Raw genomic sequence first — 14,124 nt, 5'->3', positions numbered from 1 at the left:
ATCCTCAGAGCGCCTTGCAATGCTGGAAGCGAGCAAACTATGTGGCTTTTCATATGTCTGATACAGTTGCGGCCTGTGATTATATTCTGTATGTATTGTAGCTTTTGGACTTATTGTTTTAGTATTATGAGCACCCCTTTGGGCTTCACCAGAACAGTGCCCATCTCTCCTGGAGGACATGAGGCTAATGTTTTCCAGTTTGAAGCCAGTAGTGAAGTTGGTCCATAGGAGTGAGGGATAATAGGTATAGAAAGGAGTAAGGAAAATAGATTCTCCACTGACAAATTGAAGGTTCTGCCCTGTGGAAACACAACAACCAGTGGTGGTCACAATGTGTGCTTATGTGCGGTGCAATAGGAATTTTAGTCAATCCATTTAGAGCAGTGTTTCCTAACCTGTGACCCTATGTTGCAAAACCACAACTGCCATCATGCCCTGACAGCCGAAGGCTGTCAGGGCATGATGACAGTTGTAGTTTTGCAAGAGCTGGAGAGTCACGGTTGGTGAACACTTAGTGGATAGAAGCTACTGCAAATGGTGCTCGGGGCAGTGGTGAAGAATTGGTTTTCCCCACTTTTGTCCCTTCTGCCGAAGCCCATTCACATCAAGTTTTGTCAAGTACATGACTTGGCATAACTTGACAGTTGTAGTCGTTATTTTGCCCCGTGGCAAAACTTGACAGTCGTAGTTGTAGTTTTGACAGTTGTAGTTTTCCAAGAGATGGAGTCCCAGGTTTGTGAACGCTAAGAGAATAGAAGTTGCTGTAAATGGGCAGTGGCGGTGTCAAGATCATGTCACTGTCACGTAGGGCAAGGAAGAAGTGCGCCCTAACTTTCCCTAAAGCCGCTTTCCCTGCCTACTTGCAAAGACACCCTAAGCGGGATTCACAGCATGGAGCCAACTTGCACTAATGTGCTGGGGCATCAGAGTCAAAATAACGAACAAACTGTACAAGAACACAAGGGGTTAACACAATAACCAACAAACAGGACTAAGAACTAAATACACTGCAGGAATACTAAATAGCAACAAACAGAAGTATCAAGACAAGATATAGCATACTGACAATCCGTTCAGAAACCAAAGACAGGATAAACTGAAGTTTATCGATGTAAAACTGCTAAAAAGGACCAGGATATGCAGGGGATGAATGGGTTAACTGATGTCAGACACCATACCGCTCAGGATTACTGAAACAAAATTCACACTAGTCATATACAAGAAAAACATCAAAAGCCAATCTCCCTAACATTAAGGAATACTGATCAAGATTCTAAACAGGAATACTAAAGCCAAACACTGGACAGTGAACAAGATTAATCTGAACAGACTCCAAGAACTGAACAGGAATCACAAACAAGAACCAAACAGGACAGCTAACAGAATACAATCTGAACACCAAGGTACATAAAATATTTTCAAAGCATGACCCTAAAATCCAGAGCAAAGGACAAACATAACAAGGCTAAAATCTGGACACACAAATAAGGATAAGAAGCCGTGGCTGAACTCAGGATACATGTAACACACAGACATAAGTGCTATATGAAACATCAGCCACGAATACCAGCAGATCTGGGGTCTAAATAACCCCACCTGGGAGCCTATTGGCTGGAAACATTAACACTATCTTGAACAAAGCACACAACATGCAAAAACTGGTCAAGCATGAAAAGCAGGTGTGATAACACACCAACACAGAAAAACACAGAATACTGACATTACAGGTAGAGAATAGGTGTCCCCCACTTCTGTTGGAGACCATCTCCATTTACATCAGGTTTTTGCCAAGTACATCACTTGGCAAAATTTGGCAGTTGTTGTTTTGACAGTTATGGTTGTAGTCTTGCAACTACAGAGTGCACATGTTTGTGAACACTAAGATGACAGACATTACTGTTAATGTTGCCTGGGACAGTGGTGGTGAACTGGTTTCCCTCACTTCTGCTGGAGCCCATTCACATCAAGTTTTGCCAAGTTCCTCACTGGTATACCTTGGCATATCCACAGAAAAGTATGTTGATGCATATTGCAAGTGGATCAAACGTAATCTACTAGTGAGAACTCCTTTACCTGAACATATACTTTTTTTTTTTTCTTTTGTGTCTGAATTTTTTTTTTGGTCTGCTGCTCTTTTAAAACTTTTTTTTTTTTTAATCAACTGGTGCCAGAAAGTTAAACAGATTTGTGAATTACTTCTATTAAAAAATCGTAATCCTTCCAGTACTTTTTAGGGGCTATATACTACAGAGAAAATGCTTTACTTTTTGGATTTCTATTATGTCACGACCACAGTGCTCTCTGCTGACCTCTGCTGTTCATTTTCGGAACTGTCCAGAGCAGGAGAAAATCTTCATAGCAAACATATGCTGCTCTGGACAGTTCCTAAAATGGACAGCAGAGGTCAGCAGAGAGACCACTGTGGTCGTGGCATAAGAGAAATCCAAAAAGAAAAACATTTCCACTGTAGTATACAGTAGAGATGAGCAAACTTACAGTAAATTTGATTCGTCACAAACTTCTCGGCTCGGCAGTTGATGACTTATCCTGCATAAATGAGTTCAGCTTTCAGGTGCTCCCGTGGGCTGGAAAAGGTGGATACAGTCCTAGGAGACTCTTTCCTAGGACTGTATCCACCTTTTCCAGCCCACCTTTTCCAGCCCACCGGAGCACCTGAAAGCTGAACTAATTTATGCAGGAAAAGTCATCACCTGCCGAGCCGAGAAGTTTGTGACAAATCAAATTTACTGTAAGTTCGCTCATCTCTAGTATACAGCCCCTAAAATGTACTGAAAGGATTAAGATTTTTTAATAGAAGTAATTTACAAATCTACAATAAGCAAGAAACTAGATCCAGCAACTCGCCGCCGAGATGACCGAGCAAATGGAGGCACAGCGAGGAAGCAGGTGGACAGGTGGATGTTACGGGAGGCTCAAGGCGACTAACCGGTTGGTTTCGTACAGGTGTAGTCGCCTCTGAGCCTCCCGTAACATGCTGGATCTAGTTTCTTGCTTAATATAGATTTGCTTCCCTATTTCTTTGATCCTGGCACCACTACTGGACTACAATTCTATTATATTGGATGGACTGCATTGTTCATTACTTCTGATACGTGGACTTTAAGTTTTGTTTGTTCACATATGGACTTCCACCCTTTGATTATTACACGTGGGTTTGTTATGTGCCTCCCTTTATCTTCTCTTTATTTACGTAATTTACAAATCTGTTTAACTTTCTGGCACCAGTTGATTAAAAAAAAATAAAAAATGTCCACGGTAGTACCGCTTTAAATACCACACAGAAACAGTATACTTTCAGGAATGGGACTACATGTAGTCATCAGGAGACTATGTTCTGTTCTGTTAATTAATAAAAACTTTTGGTTGAGGTTCGCGTGTTGTGTGCTGCCTCGCGCTCTTCTCCCTGTTCTTTTCCCTACTCTGTCTCTGAGACCTAGATGGCTCCATAGACTTGCACTTTAAGTCTGTCCAGTTAACATGACACAGAACCGGGAGAGAACACTCTGGTAGCTGAGTTTTTCCAGCTCGTTCTTGTGATCGGTCTCTGACATAGCAAACGTTTTTTAATTAAGATTACAGTAAGGTATTGGAGCTGGAATTGTCAAGCATTTCTACTGACAGATCTCAAGGGGTTTCGGTATTTGTTCCAGTAGTAGTGGAGAGGAGTTGATTCACTTATGCCCAATGTATTTTCCCACTGGCACTGCTAAGTGATCTCTCAATAGAGGCTTTTTATTCAGGAAATCAATGATTGTATTTCTGGATTTTTATCCTTTAGGGCAGTGGAGTGTATTTCACTCTGTGGGAAATATGCTGTGGATGCGCTATGAGCAGACACACAGAGCTTCCCTGCTGCAGCCCTGTGTGTCCAGTAAGGTCTAAAGGGGTACTCCAGTCGAAAAAAAAATTCTAATTAACTAGTGGCAGAAAGTTATACAGGTTTGTAAATTACTTCATTTAAAAAATGTTTATCCTTCCAGTACTTATCAGCTGCTGTATGGTCCACAGGAAGTTGACTAGTTTTTTTTCCAGTCTGACCACAGTGCTCCCTGCTGACACTTCAGTCCATGTCAGGAATTGTCCGGAGCTACAGAGGTTTGCTATGGGGCTTTGCTCCTACTCTGGACAGTTCCTGACACAGACAGAGGTGTCAGCAGAGAGCACTGTGGTCAGCCAGAAAAGAACAACTCAACTTCCTCTGGTGCATACAGCAGCTGATAAGTACTGGAAGGATTAAGATTTTTAATAGAAGTAATTTACAAATCTGTTTAACTTTCTGGAGCCAGTTGATATGAAAAAAATTGTTTTCCACTGGAGTACCCCTTTAAAAGCGGCCCCATGTGTCACCATCTTGTCAGTGTGCTGGGCCCAGCTCCAAACCTTACTGCACACACAGGGCTGTGGGGTGAAGCCCCGTGTGTCTGCTCAAAGTGCATATGCATGAAATATGCTGTATATGCACTGTGTGACCCTACAATTAAAGGGCTTTTTACTGTGCATAGATTTTACTTGTTGGATGTGTCACACTGCAAGAAAATGATTACAAAGTGTCTCTAATCAGTGTAAAAAAATGGCAGTAACTTACATTTCCCTGCAGCGCCTCCACAGGGGAAATTAAGTATTGCAGTGTTCCTCCAAAGACAGAGACGCTTTCTGTAACCTCTCTGGTCAAACTCTGGTCAAGAAAGTAGGATCCTGAACTAGGGGCCCCATTGTTACTTGTTACGCCTCTGACAGAGTAAAAAGACATAACCGTCTACGCTGTATCAAGCTAATAATATGTAGACTGCTTGTAGACAGCTGGTCAAATCCAAGGTTCCAGAGCACATAGACATTGGCCGCTAACACCAATATCTATGACCGTTCTTATTGTCCACCCTCGACATGCATTAACTTCTCCACCCCTGGCCTCAGAATCCTTCTACACAATGCTGTAACACCGAATGGCTCACCATAGGAGGGAGCTACACTTATCTTGTCCAACACACAAAAGATCTGTGCCAATGTCACATTAGTGCCCTCTGCCTACAGTTCCTCTATCTCTTGCAGCCTAAATGATTGTCGTAATCTCCCACATGTCTGCTCTCATTTTAGGTGCCAAACCCCGGATTAGAAATCTTAGCTCCATCTGTTATTTTTTAAAGGCATTTGGCATTGTCAGACCCAGTCGTGTTCTCCACTTGTATTAATGGTTATTGACATTACTGACAAATTTGTTCAGGGCCAACACCCCTAGATCGAAGTGTGTCCTGGACACAGGCATTTTATGTGAAAAAGTTTAATTTTCCACATTGTTGACAGGATTCGAAGGGAATTTCCTTTAATCTGGCATTTGATGAACCGAAAAATCTAATAATCCAGTACAGAACTGCAATATAATATAACTTTTTACAGAAAACTTAACAGAGAATACAATAGGAGGCTACTGTAACAGACTTTGTGTTCAGATTTTTTTTTTCTGGGCTACCTTCCGGAAGATTCTCTAGTCCTACAGTCAACCTAATATTTCCTCATACCGTACTGGTCCTCCTTGTGTTGTGAAAATATCCAACAAGGCCTGGACAAGCACTGCCAAGAAGGGATGGAGACCCCCTTGCCTTATACACCCTCAATAGCTACTTGCATTTGGCCGACAGCTACCCCTCATCTTGACCCAACTTATAATACTTGTGTCTTTAATGGAGAAACGAGTAAGCTGCTGACAGACACTACGGTTGGTGGGATCAAGCACTGACATTCTGACTGTCTGATTCTTCCAGGAGAATTGGGAGGTCCACATACACATTCACACTTCACTCCTTAGATCCAAAAGCTGATAATCCCCTGTGGAACCCTACTGACTATTGAAGGGTTTATTGCTTCATTATTAAATATTGGAATTCTGCAGAATATGTGATTGTCTGATTGATGGAGGTCTGTCCATTGGGACCCCCCACAAATCACGAAAATGGCGGTCCGATTCGAACAGAGTAGTGTTTGGACATATAAGCTGCCACTTCAATCAACTCTATGGACCAGGCAGAGAGTGCTGTACTCTGCCATCTTCATCCAACCCATAGACTGGAATGTACCAGCTCCATTCAATTGGGAGGTGGACTTCAGACCCCATTCCTATAATTGTTGAGAGTCCCAGGGTTGGACTGGTGATGAGAATGCCCCCTTTAGGGTGCATTTACACGTACCGTATCCTGCCCATATTTGATGAGCAGGATTTGAAGCTGCAGATTTCAGTGTAAACTAAATGATTGAACACAGCTTCAGATCTGCAGCTTCAAATTCTGTGCATTAATTTTGCGCAGGATACTCTGTTAAGTGAATTTTCCGCTGTAGACACAGTGCCTGCTCGTAGCAGATGCACAATGAGAAATCGGCTGCTACAATCGGGCACACAAAGCTACCCGGCCGCAGCAGGGAACTCACTCTTGTGACTGCCGTTTGACCATCCGCCATGTGAAATACGCTGCGGATGTGCAGCAGAGCCAAGCTGCTCAAGTGTCACAGCCTGGCATGTTTTCTCACTCGCCCACCGCTCCCAGCTTCTCTTTCATTGATGTACAGAGCCCTCTAAATCCACTATCCAACAGCCCTTAGTAGCAAAGGCAGCCTACAGATTATCTTTAAAGGGTAGCTCCCACAATCCTATTTTTTTTTTTTTTTGCTAGCCCGTTCCCCCCCCCCTCACGCTACAGCACTAGCCCGTTCACTCCTTACCCCCCCCCCCCCGCCACGCATACCCCGTTCCCTCATTACACTTGCAGTTACTGCAGAGTCCGGCAGCGGGCGTGCAGGGACAGCGGCGGCAACGAGGCAGCGGTGATGTGCGGGAGGAGTGGCCTCCCAGCCAGTGGCCGGGGAGCCAATGCGCTCGCTCCCGCCTGTCTGATTGACAGGCAGGGAGCGAGTGCAGCCTAAATGGAAAAGGACTGATTGCCACTCCAAAATCAGTCCTTTTTCAGTGGCCGGTTTTTAAATGTAAATTAAACCTTTTTAATTAAAAAAATTAAAGTAAAAGTATATTAGAGATATGTTGTAGTACATAAGTACTACAACATATCAAAAAATAAAGTTGGTGACAGTGCCCATTTAAGTACCAAATTACCATCTAAGTCAGTGTTTCCGAACCAGTGCTCTCCAGCTGTTGTAAAACGACAACTCCCAACATGCTGGAAAACACTGCAGTGGTTGGGAAACACTGCTCTATGAAGTATACAGCGGTCCCTCAAGTTACAATATTAATCGGTTCCAGGACGGCCTTTGTATGTTGAAACCATTGTATGTTGAGACCAGAACTCTATGGAAACCTGGTAATTGGTTCTGAAGCCCCAAGATATCATCCAAAAATAGGAAAAGGTCAGGATTAAAGAAAAATAAGTAGATATCGAATACAGATAAAGCAAATCCTTACACATAAAAGTAATAAAGATCTGCTGGGAGCTGTAAATCACTGTCTATGTCAGTGTTTCCCAACCAGGGTGCCTCCAGCTGTTGCAAAATTACAACTCCCAGCATGCCCGGACAGCCGCTGGCTGTCCGGGCATGCTGGGAGTTGTAGTTTTGCAACAGCTGGAGGCACCCTTGTTGGGAAACAATGGTTTATTTAGAGGACAGGAGCTTCTTCAGGGTCCTATACAATACACAGTGTCCCAAATGGAGCCGCCCTTACTTGGTGTCCAAAAGGAGCAGCTAACCCTGGCACGGTTAAGGAGTAGTACAGAACTTGTGGTTCCTCCCTGTACTGTAGGGGGCGCTACCAGACAGCCAATCAGTGCATGTACTTCATTAATAGAGGTGATTTACCAGTAAAATGCCCATTCTGATTGGTCAGTTCCTCCAGTTGTGACACGTTTCACAGATCTGGACTGTCTGTACATTGTATGTTGAGTCTGGTTACAATGGTCCAGAAAAGTCCATTGTATGTTGAAACTATGAAACTATTGTATGTTGAGGCCATTGTAAGTTGAGGGATCACTGTATAGCTATGATACCTTCGTATTACAGCCCCTAATAAATAATGCTCCTTATTTCATAACGCAGATGGGATATTCAATACAAACCATATAGTACGATATCTGTGCCAATAGTTCTACCGTTTTATGTTGGCCCCGCATTCTATATGAACAAATAAAATGTCCCAAATCTGGTTGTGAGAATCAGAGCCAAGGGCCGCTCACCCCCTCTTCTTTCTCGCCCCCCACCATATCTCGTTCAATGTTGACCCGGGCTAATATCGGTGGCAACTCTTTCCGCCCCTCATTTTGTATAAATGGTACAAATAGACAAAGCGAGCGTTCCTTGAGCATTGAGCAACATTTGAAATCAGCATATTTTGCAAGCTGTTGTCTTATAAAAATGATGAAACAGATGTTTACCCTCTAGCAGCGTTAGACCTCTGATCTGATTTTAGATTACAGATGGAATCGAATTAATTCATAGCAATCCCGGTAAAGTCGAGGGTATGGCGCGGAATGCCGGAGCGCTGCTTAAATAGAGTCTACCTGTCTTGACAGCTGTTGAGCAGAAATGAATGATCGCTCATTTTCATGTAAACTAGCCTTTAATGCTGTCATAAACACCATCTTAAACAGGGGGCTACAAGACATTTATCATTTTTTAACTAAGCTTTTATTTCCCCGCAAGGCTACGGCGCAATGCAAAGTCCCTGACACACTGGGCGGTTCGAGACAATTCATAGAGACTTTAAAAAGGACTTAGAACCCCCCGTCCGTTCAGTTTTACAATCGCAGTGTTTTATTTGCTTTTCTACCTGGCGACTTACTAAATAAGTCATATACAAAGCGAGTGAGAAGAGGTTCGAGGGAGACACGTGAATCTAGGAGAGTGCAGCATCTGTGTAGGATCAAGTGCATCTGTCATGTGGACTCAATTTGCATCCAAGAGGAAGGGTTTGCTGTTATAATACGCTTAAATGTTGTATAGTACCTACGGTAATCCTGATCATGGACATATTATTTTTATCTCACAAATACCTTCTTTTTGTGGCTCACTAGGTTTTTCAACCTGTGCTTTGGAAGGGGCATGTCATCACTCTGTATATCTCCTCTTCCTCCCAAAGTCTGCTGTGCTGTGCTGTGTCTCTTCATCCAATCACTGCACCCTGCTCTGTAACCTCTCTGCTGCAGTCTGAAAGGACAGGAGTGAGCACAGAGGAGTGCTAGTCCCACACTCACTTCCTAAACTTTGTCAAAGATAATGCTGCAATTAGACAGAGTTATGTTCTGGATGCTATGGGGACCCCTAGTGGACATTTTTTTTTATAACCTGTGTTTTTAATAAAAAGGAAATAAAATTTAGTTATGAAGTATATTAGAAATGTTGTTAAAGGAAAACTGTCTGCTTTCTCAAGACCCCCCCCCCCCCCCCACACACACACACACACACACACTAACCAGCGGTACCGGCTGGTAGTGCGGGGGGCGCTGATCAGTTTGATCCTTACCGTGCCTAGATCCGCCACGCCGTTGGGCCGTAATCTTCTATTTTCGGTATATGCAAATGAGTTGCTAACTGGCAGCGGCCGGGCTAACTGGCACTCTGATGTCAGTGCCGCCCAGTTCATCAATATCCCTCCCCTCTCTTGTCATTACAGAGCAGGGAGAAGAGGGAGAGGCGGAGGGAGGGGAGGAATATTGATGAGCTGAGCAGCGCTGCGGCCAGCGGTACTGATGTCAGAGTGCCAGTTAACCTGGCCGGTGCCAGTTAGCACCTCATTTGCATATACAGAAAATAGAAGATTGCGGCCGAACGGCACTGCAGATCCGGGCACGGTAAGGATCAAACTGATCAGCGTCCCCTGCACTACCAGCCAGTGCCGCTGGTTAGTGTGGGGGGAGAAAGCTGACAGTTTTCCTTTTATATTGCACATTTTGGCACAACGTAAAAACATTTTTTAATCTGACAGTGCCCATTTGTTAGAACCGCAAACTGAATGTAGTCCTCCATATGAGCCCATTTTGGACAGATTTATTGACCTGAGAGGACTTGGACCTATTAAAGGAGTTAACGTAAAGCATCAAACTTCAGCTCCCCTTGGCAGGACAATATCCAACAGTAATTGGTAAGATAGGAGTCCATCACAGATATATAAAGTCAGAAAAACCTTTTTATGCCATGATATATGGACACAAACAGGTACAAAAATGTGACACGTTTCACGTGTTGTGCACACCCTTAGTCATATCTAAGGTATGATCAAGGGTGTGCACATTACCTGAAACGCGTCAGTTTTTATACCTGTTTCTGTGTCCATATATAATTATATAAAAAGGTTTTCCTGATTGTACATATCAGTGCTGGACTCCTATCCTATCAATTAAAGGAGTTGACTATAGTAGCCATTCATGTGGCTGCCCACAAATAGTCAATCGATAGTTTTAGCTCCAGCAAATTCCCTGCTTATCTATCGGCCAGACCCAGCCAATGGAGTGACCATGTAATTCTAAAATATCTTGCCATAGGAATTGCAATAGGAAGCAATGTTTTGCCGGTGCTATTTACCTCAACAATAACAGAAGATCACTGGGGTTAGCGAAGTTGGCTTCCATGGGAGCTGAGCTACAACCACCTAGCATGACCACCAAACACAATGTATAGAGTTGCCTGCTTCTAGTCCTGTTCTCTGTGTATGCGGGCACCGCGACTCTACCAAACAGATGATTGGCACCCCACCAGTCTGTCACTGACCTGTCCTAGGATAGGTCATCAAAAAATTTGCCCAAAAAAACGCTGTAGCCCTTGAGTGTACCCAATACCGCATTGTTGGGAACAATAGTTTCATTACCATTGATATGTGGATATTCTGTATTATGTGTGTTTATTGCTTAAATCGATATTCACTCTTTTTTAATGATTTTTATTTAACAATCACTTTTTTTTTCTTTTTAGGTTTTATAGGTGAAAGTTCACAGCCTATCCCAGATACTAACATAGGAAACCGAATGCTCCAGAGCATGGGATGGACGCCCGGCACAGGACTTGGGCCAGATGGAAAGGGCATTTCTGAGCCTATAAGAGCCCTCCAGAGACCGAAAGGACTCGGACTCGGATTTAGCTGATGTAATCACATCCTTCTGAGACGTCTCCTAAGGCCTTGGGTTTAGAAAGGAATCATGTGTATTTTATAATGTCTTCAGTAAATATTCTTTATAAGAAAATGTATTTTTTTTCTGCAACGGGAAGAACATCAAGAACAGTCGGGCTCTCATTCCACAATCAATGACAACCACCCTGTGCATTATGAATGGCAACATATGTATCCTGCCTTTTCTTGTGACCTCCTAAAAGTTTAAAATAATGTATATATTATAGATTGGAGCAACGGGCAGACATTTTTAGACAGCAAATATACAAGTAGCCAAAACTGATAAATCTAGTGTTGGGATCAGTAACGTCAATGTTTCTTATTGCACTCTTCTAAAGCAGTTCTCCACCTTCAGACAGAAAGTATTGATTTAGTCTCCATTTAATTTGTCTAGTTTAATATTTCTGTTTTCTTGACTATTAGAGCTCATTCACCTTACGGATTTTCCGAGCAGGGAAATTCTGGTGCAGCAGCCTCCCATTGTTTTCAATAGGATTCTGCTGCATCGGGCACTTCCTGCAGTATACCCTGTATGCCAGTATCCAGATGTATACTGGCGATTATAGCCCAAAAAAAAGGCTTGAATGGGACTGGACAGATTTTGTCGACGTTAAAAGAGAAAGTACACAAAGCTGTAGAATCCCTTTTAAGGGTTCACACACAGCACATCCGCAGCGTATTTCATGCTGTGGATGTGCAGCCGGCATTCGGAGTAATAGCAGAGCTCATTGCTGCGGTTGGGTAGCTATGTGTGTTGAGCAGACACACATAGCATCCCAGCTGCAGCAATGAGCTCTGCTATTACTCTGTGACTGGCGGTGGCACGTCTGCAGCGTAAAATACGCAGTGTGTGACTCTACCATTAAATGGAACTTGTCACCAGTTTTATGCTAGTCCAGGGCACTACGATTTACTCTGAGACACTCCAATGTCTCGGAGAAATCATAGTTTAAAAATGGTGCCAGGACCCGGGTAAGTAGTCCTCGGGGCGGGTCCTGATGGCTGCTTCCTGACCAGCTGCCTTGTGTGACTAGTGTGTAGGGAGAGCTGTGTCACTCAGTGTTGACGAAGTAGGAAGCAGCCAATTATCCAAGCCATCGGAGTGAGCCTGTTCTATGATTGCCGAAAACTTACAAAGTTAGATGGAGAACCCACTTTTGCTGCTCAGGGGCCCCACACTGCCCAGCCCTAGGTGGACGAATTTAAAGCTCTTATTTGTGAATTTGCCATTTCCGAAATTTTAAGTTTTTTTAACGTAATAGTATTTTAGGAAATTACTGTAAAGGCAATTGCCTAATGGTGGGAAAGTGGAACTAAACTTCCGAGCAATGGTCTCCAACCTGTGCATCTCCAGCTGTTGGGAAACAACATGTAAGTTCGGACAGATATGCTGGGTGTTGGTGTTTCACAACAGCTGGAATGCCACAGATTGGAGATCACTTAGGAAAACCCTGAAAAAAATGCCATGCCATGTTTTGTGCTTAATAAAGAGCGTAGTGAAGAGGAATATGTCACATGCATATGTGTTATGCTCCACCTCTTTAAACTCTTTAATAAGGCTATATCCACACTGCAGAATTACGCTAAGAAATTCCGCCGTATGGATATAACCTTGGAAATTCAGCTACAGCAGAGTCCCATTGATTTCAATGGGATCCTGCTACACTGCTCACATGGCGGAAATCCAGATACCTGCATCCGCAAAAAGACAAGACCTATAGCGTTATATAGAGTTTCATTTTATTTCTAGAGCGTTCCTTTAAAAGGATAATCTACTACTGTAAAATGTATCCTCAATCTGCTCTCATAGGGAATATACCGACCTGCCGCTTCATGCACAGGGAGAGGTGGGCCCCCATTCTGAAGATTGCAGGTCGGGCCCCATCTCTCCTTGTGTATGGATCTGTGTGCTGGCACGTGCTCCATGTCTTCTCTATGGGAGCACCAGAGATACACAAGCGCTGTACTCGGGTATCTCCGTCACTCCCATAAAAAGTGCATGAAAAACATGCTGACACACCGCTTCAGATAGAGAATAAGTAGTGGAGTACCCCTTTAAGTCTATTTTCTTGTTATGAAGAAGCCTTTTACACACGACTAACAGAGATACTGAATCTACTGCTACTTCTGTCATTTTTTTCCATTGCAGACCAAAATACCTTTTTACATATTATTTACATTTCCTTCACACTGAGTGAAAACACTTTGTAAAGTATCTGCGCCCTCAGTGTTGCGAAAATCAAACCCTGGTCCTCTGCCCTTTGTATATAGTAATCTTCTTTTCTCCATATGTTTCGTTGAATTTTTATCTTTTTAATCTTAAAATGTTTTTAAATTCTGTTAAACAGAAAGGACTTTCAGTATTCGGATGACTTTGGTCCAGCCCCCCATAACAGTGTAAGAATAGCCGGGTCACTAAATGTTTTTATCGAATTGGTTGCAATGTTAAAAATGGCCATATGATGTTTTTTACCATGACATTATAAATGCTTTTAATGTACATATTTCTACCTTCCCCGCTTTAAATGAAAGCTGCGGGGTAGAGCAACAAAAATGTCTAGCAAAGCCAGCCCAAGGTATATCAAAACATAATTTCCTAATCCCTATATTAAAGGGGTACTCCGGTGAAAACCTTTTTTCTTTTAAATCAACTGGTGGCAGAAAGTTAAACATATTTGTAAATTACTTCTATAAAAAAATCTTAATCCTTCCAGTACTTATTAGCTACTGAATGCTACAGAGGAAATTACTTTCTTTTTGGAACACTGATGACATCACGAACACAGTGCTCTCTGCCGACATCTCTGTCCATTTTAGCAACCATGCATAGCAGATGTATGCTACGGGCAGCATGGTGGCTCAGTGGTTAGCACTGCTGCCTTGCAGTGCTGGGGACTTGGGTTCATATCCCACTAAGGACAACAATAAATAAATTATTATTATTATTATAATAACGTCAGCAGAGAGAACTGTGCTCGTGATGTCATCAGAGTGCATTCCAAAAA

At 43.0% G+C, this 14,124-nt stretch overlaps 1 protein-coding gene across 1 annotated transcript in view; it reads left to right on the top strand.

The window, feature by feature from the left end:
• GPATCH2 (G-patch domain containing 2) overlaps positions 1–13,770 on the top strand; it is a gene marked incomplete at its 5' end in the record, with an annotated part of 142,346 nt that extends 128,576 nt beyond the window's left edge. Inside the window, 1 exon segment of the mRNA XM_056568351.1 lies at positions 10,924–13,770. Coding sequence (XP_056424326.1) covers positions 10,924–11,093 — 170 coding nt within the window.
• Positions 13,771–14,124: the final 354 nt, after the last annotated feature.

Source organism: Hyla sarda, chromosome 3 (assembly GCF_029499605.1).
Source record: "Hyla sarda isolate aHylSar1 chromosome 3, aHylSar1.hap1, whole genome shotgun sequence".
Classification (NCBI taxonomy): domain Eukaryota; kingdom Metazoa; phylum Chordata; class Amphibia; order Anura; family Hylidae; genus Hyla; species Hyla sarda.
The sequence above is the reverse complement of the archived record's forward strand: the minus strand, read 5'-3'. Positions and strand labels throughout refer to the sequence as shown.